At 56.2% G+C, this 11,684-nt stretch overlaps 3 protein-coding genes across 3 annotated transcripts; all 3 read left to right on the top strand.

Annotated features, from left to right (window-relative positions):
• Nucleotides 1–2,143: 2,143 nt before the first annotated feature.
• Nucleotides 2,144–4,996, top strand: LBRM_35_2590 (conserved hypothetical protein; the record flags this gene model as incomplete). Its single annotated transcript, XM_001568829.1, has 1 exon — nt 2,144–4,996. One exon carries the CDS (start codon nt 2,144–2,146, stop codon nt 4,994–4,996), a length of 2,853 nt encoding a protein of 950 aa, XP_001568879.1.
• A 1,273-nt stretch (nt 4,997–6,269) lies between these two features.
• Nucleotides 6,270–7,331, top strand: LBRM_35_2600 (putative sterol 24-c-methyltransferase; the record flags this gene model as incomplete). Its single annotated transcript, XM_001568830.2, has 1 exon — nt 6,270–7,331. The coding sequence occupies one exon, from the start codon at nt 6,270–6,272 to the stop codon at nt 7,329–7,331; it is 1,062 nt and encodes a 353-aa protein (XP_001568880.2).
• A 2,397-nt stretch (nt 7,332–9,728) lies between these two features.
• On the top strand, nt 9,729–10,778 carry LBRM_35_2610 (conserved hypothetical protein; the record flags this gene model as incomplete). The annotated part of the gene is made up of 1 exon (XM_001568831.2): nt 9,729–10,778. The coding sequence occupies one exon, from the start codon at nt 9,729–9,731 to the stop codon at nt 10,776–10,778; it is 1,050 nt and encodes a 349-aa protein (XP_001568881.1).
• Nucleotides 10,779–11,684: the final 906 nt, after the last annotated feature.

An 11,684-nucleotide genomic window follows, 5' to 3' on the forward strand; every position in this document is an offset into this window, starting at 1 on the left:
GGACGACGTCATTGCCCAACAGGTCCAGAGAGACGAGCAGAGGAAACCACGCCGCCGCCGCTCCCCCCTTTCCCTCCCCTCCTTACCTCCCTCTCCCTCACCCTCCTCCTCCTTTTTCTCTTGCTGTTTTGCCTTGTGAAGACGTTGTCCTTCCTGTGTCTTCCTCCTGGGAGGGGTTTACGGAGTCTATCCTGTGGGCGTCACCAGTCCTCCTCTATTTTTCTGCTTCACCTCGTATAGCCGCTTGTACAAGGGCAGAGTTGCCTTTCGAGCGTCAGCATGTCTCTGTATGGGCTCGCACCACCTGCCAGATGAGGTGCAGACACGCATGCAAATCCAGGCAAGCAAATTAGCCTCGCTGGTCTGCTTCCCTTTCGCCTTGATGCTTTTTTTTTCCTTTGGGGTTATGAAGTTGCTGATTGGAGGAGGAGGCACGAACTGTCGCATGACACCGATTCCTTGCACCTGCTGTCACGTATGTGTGCATCCGCGTAGGAATACGAGCGTGACTTGTGTTCAATTTTCTACCCCTCTCCCTCCACTAGCCTTCCGCATTCCCCCGTGGCTGAGGTCTTTCAGAGAACAATAGGCCCGCCAGAGTATGTCTGCGCATCTTCGGACTTGTGGAATGCCTTCTTCATTTGCCTCTACCTCTGCACCATCGTTGTACAGGTGTGTGTGTGTGTGTGTGTGTGTGTGCTTGTTCTCGTCTGTTCCTTTCTTGTTGGTCTACTGATGCCTCGCGTCAGGGCTGCCTTGGAGGCGGAGAGGGGAGACGAGCTGTGGAAAGCAACGAAGACTACGTGCTGCTGGCGCTGTTGCTTCCCCTGTTTGACTTTGATCCGTCTCGAAGGACTTACCAGAGGCCTTTGACCTCCATCTAGCTGAAATCGTCTATAGTGTGTCGGTGCGCGCGCATGCGCGCGACGTACTGCTAAGTCTGGGGTCACCAATCCCTTTTCCGCTCTATTTATCTTTGTTTGCTTTGCTTTGCTGCGGCCTCGTTGTTTGTGTTCTCTTTAGCCCCCTCCCCACGCCATCGCCTTCGGTGTTCCTCAGCTGCCCTTCCGCTGATGTTGTCTTCAGCTCCTCTTCTCCTCTGCATTGTTTTATACCTTCCTTAGCTCTCGCTCATCCGGTCAAGTCTGCTGGACGTGCACATTCGGCCACGCATCTGGAGTTAGAGTGGAGAAACTTACAAGCATCGATCAAATTCATATCAGACAAAGCGTCAATCATGGCTGCTAGCTGAGGGTTGTCGTGCGGCGAGGGTATCACTAAGCGCGCTCCCTGTGAGTTCAATACGCTGCGTTTGCACCGCACCAAGACGTCTCTCATACTCACCTCTGCCAGCGATGCCTCTATGTCTCGCTCACATCTCCCCCAGTCGCGCCTCTCTACCCCTCATACACTCGCCTTTGACGTTTATTTCTGCCCTATGCTTCTTGGGATGTGGGCTCGCTTTCCTTTTCCTCCGTGGGGAAGACTCAGTGCACGGGACAGAGAGTTCACGCGCCAAGAGGAGCGAAGCGGCCGGAAGCAGGGTTCTTATCTCTGCGCAGCTGCAAACGTTCGTCTCGCCTCGGCCGTTGAGGAAGGCAGTTGTCTGGACTAAACGATCCCTTGTCTCGCTGCTTCCCATCACCCCCATCACCCGCTGCCTCTTCTGATATTCAAATTTTACCCCGTAAACACGAGCAGAGGAGAGCACGGTGAGGCGCTCGTAGCTCGTTCGCACACGGCAACAGTCACATACGCCGGCCTTCATGAGCCATCCATAGAGTTTTTTTTCCCTTTGCTGCTGCTGCTGCTGCTGCTGCTGCTCGTATTGCGGTGTGTGTGCTTACTACCCTCACGCAGTCTTGCAAGAGTTGCGTTGGATTCCAAAGAGATTCACTTGGCACCACGCAAGGGGAACATTCCAGCCAACAGCAACAGTGCGGGGCTGCCTGCACACGACAGACAGTGTACACAATTTAGGCACTACACACATATAGTGAAATACTCACACATACACACTGGGCAAACAGCTACGACTGCTCTCCTTCGCAAGCAACTCGACGGTGAAATACCCTTAGAAAGGGCGCATTTTTATTTCGCTTTGGACGTGTGGGTGTGTGCGTGTGCTGTGCAGCGCAGTGCTATGTTCTCTCTCAACATCAAAACAGAGACCTCGCCGTTCTCCGCAGCTGCCGCACCAGCACCCGAAGCGGATGCCAGCGAGGCGCCATTGGCGACCATTGACGTGGACGAAGGCGACTCCTTTGAAAGCACGCCCTCGACGAACAGCAGCAGTGGTCAGGGCGGCCGCCATCGTTGCCAGCATGTCCCCCGGCTGCCACAGACACCACCAAGTCCTGAGACACCGATCAAGTTTGACCATGGTGCGTACCCGCACTGCCCCATCTTCATCCCCTCCAAAGGTCGCTCTGACCTGGACCGCAGCACCATGGCGGTGCTCGTCCGTGACCTCGTCCCGTTTGTGCTCGTCGTCGAGCGGGAGGAAGTCGAGGGGTACAGCGCGCTGCTGGACCGCCTCGTTGGCCTTTACTTTGGCTTCTCAGATATGACATTTGCTTCGAAAGTGGACGACGGCACGGAAGGGGCAACCAAGACGGAGGCAGAGGATGTCGCGCCGTTCCACACCGCCCCGGCAGACCTCTGGGAGTTCTCGTGCGCCTGCTGCGACGGCAGCCCTGGCGTCGTTGGGTCACCGTCGTCGTCCACTACGCCCAGCCTCTCGGCAGATGCCTTGCGCGCGTTGGCGTTGCGACTTTCAGCTGCGTTTCACCATGGCTACGTGTTCGAACCACCAACGAATGTGGCAGCCGGTGGCCAAGACAGCATTGACGAGTCAAAAAATAGCTCACCACCTGTGTCGACTAGTCCAACAGCGCCATCAGCAGCCGGTAGAGGTGCATGGCGCCCCTCTGAGGCCTTTGTTCTGCGCAACGTGAACGAGGTACGCGCGCTCTTCATGATCGAAGTGCTGCCGGAGTCCAACCGTGGGGTCTCCTACGTGCGCAACTACATCCTCCAGGTTCTCGTGCCAAGGCTAATGGTGGCCTGCGGTGTAGATCGGTCGGGGAATCTGGAGGAACTGTGCCTGTATGGACCGGGAGAGCACAGCACGCTGACACCGGCGGCGCTGCGGATGGCCACACTGGAACCGAGCGTCTACAGTGCCCTCGAGACCAAGTCAGGGACTGAGTCTTATCTGGACGTTCGGCGGGCGAGCACAATCACGAGTCCGGTAACGGCAAGTACTGGAAGCACCGCAGGCACCGTAGATGGCGGTCTGGCGTCGTCGGTGGTAGGGCAAAGCGACCCAGCCGGACAAACCCTCGCGCCTGCGTTGCGCTCGTCAACGCCGTCCTCCACTTCGGCCGGGACTCGCGGCACCCCTCGCATCCTGCACGGCTTCTTCGGCTTCTACTGGGTTCTCGACGATGACATCTACGGCTTTTACCAGTCGCACGGCTCCAGCACCAAAAACGAGCGCATCAGTGCACGGGCAATGATGAGAGAGGTGGAGGGACGGCTGCGGCAGCTGCGGCGTAACGCCGATGCGGCCTCGCCACCACCACCTCCAGTACCGCCCGCAGGCTTTCAGATATCGCCAACCCCCAGCAGCAGCAGCAGCGCAACAGCGTCCCCGTATTTCTTGTCACACCAACAGCAACAGCAACCCTTTGTGTTCACGTGCAAGGAGGATGCCCTGCAGAACAACTTCATTACTGGCGGAAAAGGACGGCTACCGACGCTGCACAACTACAACCTTTACTACACCACCGCCTGTTTTTCGCTCGAGTACAACCGCTTCGCCCTCGATACGGCGCCGGACATGCTGTCGGTGAACTCCTACAACAACATTGCGTGTCTCTTCAACTATGCGTTGCTGCACAACCCGCCGCAGATGCGCTTCTTCCCCTCTGGTGTACCGCACGTGCGGCGCCCCGAAGAAGCGCTGGTCGGCTACCTCGACCACAGCATGCTCTGGTACCGCTTCGCCGTACGCGAGGATTACGACTTCACTCTTCAGCTCATCGCACGTGGACTCTACACACTGCGCTTCCGAAGCATTGCCTTCGATGTGCCGCAGATGATGAAAGTTCGTGGCGGTATGACGGACTACTACCGCAACTGCCACGAAGAGATACGGCAGCAGAACAATCGCTTTGTGCTGCAGTGGTCCTCCGTGGCACAGCACTGGGTGAAAGGGAAGGAGGGCAACCGTCGAGACGACATACGTGTGCGATGGGACCTACTGAGTCCAGCCCGCGCCAAGTACCCCGGCGCCTTCTTGTACCTGAGCACCCCACTGCCACAGCTGCAGCCGCAACGCTTGAGTGACGACGGCAGCAGCGGCAACGGCAGTGTAGCCAGCAGCAGTGACAGTGCCACTACTGCAACCAATGTGGAAGGCTCGGAAGCGCAGGCGCGCAAGCGTCTGCGGCCCCCGTCCCCGACTCCCCCCACAGGTGAATCGTCACCTGCACCTTCAGGCCGTCGCCTCGATGTCGCGGCCGCCGCAGCCTCTGCGTCCGTCGTGTCGTCCACCGCTGCCCGTGACTGGAAAGGCGGTTATGTAGTCGAGCGGTGGCGCGATATCTCACATGAGGAGGCATGGCAACACGCCGGCCTCGTCGCCCTCTCCAACGACGACATCCACATTGGCCGGACTGTCGCCGTCATACCGCCTTTCTTCGATCAGAAACCATCTGTCGTGCGCGCGACGGTAATTGAGCGGGCTGTCGAGCCAACAGATTCTCATGCCAGCAGCGGTCGCGTTGGAAACGCCAGCACGGTGGAGAGAAGCGATGTCAAGCCGCCCCCGCCGCCGCGCGTGGTCTGGACGGTGGTGGCACAGGACGTTCGCGGCATGCCCTTCTTGCACGTCGACACGTGCTTTGAGGTACCTGCGAAGGGCATTGAGGGGGCCATCGCGAGTATTGATCAGTTCTTCGCAAAGATGACAGACGAATTTGGCGCCTAAAGATTGTGGCCCCCGCGTGACGGGGACAGTGGACAAAAAAGAAAAAAAGAGAAGTTGGCTGGCTGCAAGCACAGCAATACTCCTCCAGCCGCTGCAATCACCGATCCCTCCGCCCTCCTAGAGAGAGTGCAGCGGGCCCTTGAGAAGGGGATCTCTAGGATCAGAATCCAGTAAACGTGTTCGGTTGTGGTTGGCGGGAGGACGAGAAAGGGTACAAAAGAAATTCGGCGAAGGACTGCCGTTACTTGAGGAGGAACACGCGCACACACAGGCGTTCTCTCCTCCTCCCTCCTTTTCCGCTTCCGAAAAAGGAGTGTACGGGTGACGCAGTCGTTGTGCTCGCCTCAAGCCTTTTCTCTCCCTCGTGTAAAAGGCACATGCTCGATTTCACGGTCATCTCAGCATCCATATGCGGTCATCGTCTTCTATTCCTCGCCGTGGCCGAAGAGAGGTGCGTTAGAGGAAACCTTGTCGCAACGACTGGATGCGTGGCTAGGTGCCACAGTGCGACATTCGCATGGCAGGGGGGGGGGGGGGGCACCGAGTCTGGAGGAGCTGGTGATCCGGTGGGGTTGCAACTGCGGAGTCTCGCTCCCCGCTCGCCGCTCCTCTTTATTTTCGGCGATCTTCTCCTCGACAGTGCTTCGTTTTACACCCCTGGGCAGATGAAGTGGCAGCTTCACTGGCACGCAGCACCGTTCTATTGGCATCTCTCTCTCACACACATGCTCTCGCTGTCCCTCTGGAGTCTACGTGCGTCACCATGGGCACTGCAATCCCTCCTCGACCTTCTCCGCCCCGCTTTGCTTGCCGCATGTCGCACGTGTCGCTTTTTGTTCGCATGCGCGTATGTGCTTTTCTTCCTCTTTTCTCCGCTTCCAAACATGCACCCGACCTGCTATCGCCATGACCCGGGGTTGCTGTTGCTCTGGTGTGCTGCTGGGTACTTGCTGACTACACAACCAATCTGTATATCCACTCTTGTGGGCATACACGCTCGCACGAACACTTTCAAATTCACCGTTTGCATCCTTTCCATTCCGTATCGTGCTGCTGTTACTTTGGTGGGGGAGGGCTTCACAGCTCTTTCACGGCGTCATTACCTTTGCTTCCGCGCATCTCCTTCCTCTCCTATTGAGCCCCATTACGCCAATACACAAAGCTTGTGCACCCTTCACAAATCTCTGAACACCGCTACATTCTCGCTGAATCCTGTACGGTACGCATTCGCCTGCTCCCTCCCAATTGCCTCCACCTTACACGCCAGCGTATCATGTCGGCAGGTGCTCGTGAGATCATTCCGGTAAACCTGCTTCGTCGCCGCAACAAGGGTGAAGCGAACGAGGATGTCAGCGCCGCCGCCGACCGCTTCCGCGGCCGCTTCGAGAAGGCAAGCCTCGAAGAACGCAAGGCCGCCACTACGACGATGGTCAACGAGTACTATGACCTGGTGACTGATTTCTACGAGTACGGCTGGTGCCAGAACTTTCATTTCGCGCCTCGCTACGCTGGCGAGACCTTCTACGAGTCCATCGCGCGCCACGAGTACTTCCTGGCCGCACGCGGTGGCTTCACGGAGAACGACCACATCGTCGACATCGGCTGCGGCGTCGGCGGCCCGGCACGCAACATTGTGCGCCTCACGCGCTGCAACATCACCGGCGTAAACAACAACGATTACCAGATCACCCGTGCACGCCGCCATGATGCGAGCGCCGGTATGAGCGACAAAATCGACTACATTAAGACCGACTTCTGTAGCATGAGCTTTGCCGACAACACCTTCGACGGCGCCTACGCCATTGAGGCCACCTGCCACGCAAAGGACAAGGTCAAGTGCTACAGCGAGGTCTTCCGCGTCATCAAACCTGGCTCCTGCTTTGTCCTTTACGAGTGGTGCATGACCGATAAGTACAACCCCGACGACGAGTACCATCGCAAGATCAAGCACCGCATCGAGCTGGGCGATGGCCTGCCGGAGATGGAGACGGCCAAGCAGGTGGTGGAGTACATGAAGCGGGCCGGTTTTATGGTAGAGGAGGTCATAGACGTCATTAACCAGTTTGAGTCCAGCCCTATCAAGAGTATCCCGTGGTACCAGCCGCTGACCGGTAGCTATTCATCTCTGAAAGGCGTGCGCTCCACCCCGATGGGCCGCGTTTTCACCAACATCATGTGCCGTGTGCTGGAGTTCCTACGCCTGGCTCCGAAGGGCACACACAAGGCGACGGAAATTCTGGAGGAGGCTGCGGAAAGCCTGGCGATTGGCGGCCGGCTCGGCATCTTCACACCGTCCCTGTACATCCGCGCTCGCAAGCCACTCAAAGAGGTGTAGTTCTCGAGGTTGCCGAAGAATGCCGAACACACTGAGCGGTGTCTTTATCAGCACCCTACTACCCCTCTCGGCGCGTTTTCTTCTGCAAGCACTTTCTTTTACCGGTCCTGTTGCATGCACGTAACGCATCTAATGCAGATTTCTGCTCGAGGGGTGTTGTGTGTCGCTCCAGCTGTTCTGTTCTTCTGTTTTTAAAGCCCATTTCTCCTTTTTCTCTCTGTGTGTTTCTTTTTCTTTTTTCTTTTTCCTTTGGTGAGAACCGATTGCTCGACACGTCCCTCTCCCTCCCCCCCTCCCCGGGTACTCTCCGGCGCGTGTACGCAGAATGGACAATCACTAGTGTGACAAGTTTTTGGAAGGTAGTGGTGCCCTTGGGTCAATCGTATATGGTGCCACATGTCCAAAGAGAGCTGAAGAAAAGAAACCCCCCCCTCCCCTATAGGGGGAGAATAAGGAGGTGTCCTCGGAGTATACCAGAAAGGTGGCTGTGTCCAAGAGTCCGGAAAGTCGTGTACCGCGCTGTCCTCCTTGTCTCTGTCGGCGCACATGCCTCGGTTTCTCTGCGCACGCTTCTGTGTTCTTTTTGCTGCTTGACTAGCAGCGTTAGATGTCCACTGGCTATTGTCATTTCTTTGTTTCTGTTCAGTTGGCTTCCTCGTCACGGCCTGTACGACCGCGGTCCAGTTGGGTTGTTTTCAGTGCTTAGCTCAACTCGGTAGCTGGTGATCAACGCCAGTGTAGCCATGCGAATTCGAGACGAGAGAAGCAAACAGCAAAAGAAGAGATAAAGGAGCATAGAGAAGCACAACTCAGTGTCTATGTCGGTCTACGTGCGTGTGTGTGTGTTGTACGCGTGTGTTCAGCGGCCTGTTTTTTGTGGTTATTTGACTTTATTTGTGCCATCGTGGCGTTCCCTTTCCTTTTTCTTTCCTGTTCTTGTATGTTTGTGCTGTGCCCCCACGCCCCCCCCCTCCTGTGTGTGTGTCTGTCTGTGCATAACCTTGCGCCGCACGAAGAGCAGCATTCGCTATCACCATCGCGCTCTCGATCTCAGGCTTCTGAAAGCGCTGGTGCACAGAGAAGACCCGTGTGCGTGGCTTTTTTATGTATACGCCCACGCGCACAGGCATACACAACGATGCTGCATAAGGTTCAAAATGAAAGCGTTAGGTCTCGTGGCCATCCCATTCTGTCTTTTCTGTATCTTCCTGATTTTCTTATCTGTAGCCGTGTGTGTGTGGGGAGGGGGTGGTGACTTCGGTGTGCCTCTTCACTTCCTCCCTCTCTCGCAATTGTCTCCGTGCACGTTGGCGAAGCGAAGATGCGCCGACTTCGTGTGTGTTGGTGTGCGCCTAGGGTGGTGTATGGCTACACGCGTAGAAGAGGGAATACGTGGTGCCTAATATGAAGCGTAGAAGGAAGGTCCACGCACCGATCGTCCTCCTGCACACGTCTTGAAGTGCGAACAACTTGCCGCATTCATGACCAACCACAGAAAAAAAAAAAAAGGAGGTGTGCAGTACTTCGCAAAATGGGCCTCCCTACTGATATAGGGCGAGAAGGAAATGCTCCTTCAAGTGCATAAGCTTGCCTACTCACACGCACGGAAGCGGGCCCGTACATACGCATTTACACTTCTACTGTGTTGGCGCGTATGTGTGGGGGCAACCATCCTCGAAACAAAAAAAAAAAAAACTGCCTTAACTTACAAATTCAAGAAAAACAAGACACACACCACATTGAGAGCGACCAATGGGAAAGCGCATGTGGGGAGGTACGCACTGTTGGCTGTCAACAGATATGCGAGCTCACGATTGAGGGAGCTGCTCTGTTCGCAGTACGGGGAAGAAGAGGAATCCAGGAAGTTCTATGCACTCATGTGCGTCTAGGATGACTGTGCTGCCACCTCTTCCCTGCCTCTCTCTTCTTTTACCCCCCGCCCTTCTCCTTGCCTTATATAACAGTGTTTTGTCTAGAGGGGCACGTGAAACAATAGGTAAGAACAACAACGTCACGGGCGACAGCAAAGGTGGCTGTTGTGGACCACGCTCTTCACCCGCCCCCTCTACCCTTCTACACCCGCGTCTTGTGAGCAAAACAGCTGAGTAAAAGGTGCAATTCTGATCTCCGCCTATGGAGCCATTCTTCATGCATCTCGCTTTCTCCTTCATCTCTGCATCTCTCGTTTTTTTTTTTTTTCAGTTTATCCTCGCCGGTGCCGCTGCTGGCTCATTTCTTTCGCTTTGGGTCGTGAGTATACCTTCAGCTTGAGGTGCCCCTCTACGCAATCAACGCGTGCCACAATCACTCGCTGTCTCTATCGCTTTCTCACTGGCAAGCCTGTTCAACGCATCAACACATACACGCACACAAGCCTACCCTACATGCGTGACAACTATGCTGAGCGAGGGCGAGTATCACCTGGTGGCCGTGGCCTTTCAGTCCATGGACCCCAATAACACCGGTCTGGTTCCCCTAAGCGAAGTCAAGAAGCGGTACTTCGCGCACGAGCATCCGCGCGTGAAGGAGGGGAGCATGGCTCCATCTGCCGCACGCGACACGTTGGACTACCACTTCGGCGTCTGCGCTGCTGATCACGGGGGCAGCATCACCTTCGACGAATTCCTAGCATACCACGAAAAAATTGCCGACGAGGCATACGACGAACATGTCGGCGACGTCGCAGCCTTCACAGAGAAGACGATTATGAAGCTTTGGAGACTCGGCGACTTGTTGCTGCCGACGGGCGTGCGTCCCGTCTTTCCGGTCGCGCAGCCACCAACCGGGCTGTACGCGTCGACGAACATGACGCTGGTGTGGGTAGAGCCTAGGCAAATAGATGCGTCTCCGGCCTCAGGGCAGCAATCCCCCAGCATCGGAGGTACTGCCACGCCGTCTATCAACACCTATGGCGCTGTGCACGCCAGTGACCTCTTTGTGCTCCGCGGGGTTAAAGACGTGGTTCGCTCCATCTTTGCCCGCGGTGATCTGCCAGAGGAGCTGCAGGGTTACTTCGCGTACCCAGAGGAGCTGACTGGGTTGGCGGTAGACTACGTGGCACCACGTGTATCGATTCAGCGATGGTACGACTTCACGTGGGAGTACGCGGAGGGCAAGTACTGCGGCGTCGAAGGCATCATCTCTATCCGTGTCGACCTAGAATCCCTGCCCGCTGGTCTACGGCAGTTTGTCTGCGATCATGCCACGGCGGTCTCCCGTGGTACGACGTGGATCCAGACACGGCCCATGGTGAACCCCATGTACAAGAAGACGAGCTCCGCCTACGGGTACGGCGTCAACGAGGAGTGTCGAAAAATCCACCGCTGGAAGGTGAAGACCTTTGAGGGGAAGCAGTACGGCAATCAATACCACGGCCTCTGTGGCAAGTACTTTGCCAAGATGAAGGAGCCGCTGAAGTGCAGCACCACGACGGGCATGAATATGTGAAGAAGAGTGCCGGTATTGAGGTACACAGAACTGAACCACCTCGAGGAGGCTATGTGTGAACCCTGCGAGCTTGCGTTTTGCCTTTGGTCTCTCCTCCGCTCTTCCGTAGGGTGCCATGTAAGAGTTCATGGGCAAGCGGAATAGGGGAAAGGAAAAGGATCTCACCGATTTGCTTGCTTTTCTTACTCCGGATGACGATGGTCCGTGATGAGGGACAAGAGGGGTGGGTCTAAGATGCAAAGCACCTATGGTTATCTCGTCAGACCGTCGTCTCTTCCCTCTCGGCCTGCTCCCCACCCCACCCCTGCCTCCGCCGCTGCTGTTCTCCCCCCCCCCCTTTACATGCGCACGCGGATGCCTTGTCTTCCCTCTCCTCATTTCTTTTCGCCCGTTAGTCGATGTACACAATGGGGTGCGCGGTTGCCGCATACCAGCGCCGCTAAAAGCAAAATCTTTGAAAGAGACTATCATGAGGGTGAGTGTCCCTTGGCTGGCATGAATCCCCTCTCCCTCCCTTGGAGAGGAGCGGGCGACAGGAAGGCGGTAGTCGCGCTTTCTGCTTTGAACGGCACGTTCATTGAAAAGGCTCCTCTGTGCCCTGGATTGCTCTTCTCGCTCTGCCCGCATGCAACCGCCTATGCTCGTGTACCCATCTCCTCTGCTAAAGGTGAAGGCATCATTATGGTACAGTTTTACAGCCAGCGACGACGCCCACCTGTGCTGAGATGCGACGATTGGTTTTTTTATGCTTCGGTCGTCTCCCAGCAATATTCTGCGTCAGAGCCGCTTTCTCTCTACCCTTTGCCACCCTCATCTCCTTGTGCGCTTTCCTTTTCATTTTCATCACGTATGCTTACCCCAGACACCATGCGACCCTACCTCTCATAATGGGTCGTGCGTCGTCGC

This window comes from Leishmania braziliensis, chromosome 36 (genome assembly GCF_000002845.2).
Source record: "Leishmania braziliensis MHOM/BR/75/M2904 complete genome, chromosome 36".
In the NCBI taxonomy this organism is placed as follows: Eukaryota; Euglenozoa; class Kinetoplastea; order Trypanosomatida; family Trypanosomatidae; genus Leishmania; species Leishmania braziliensis.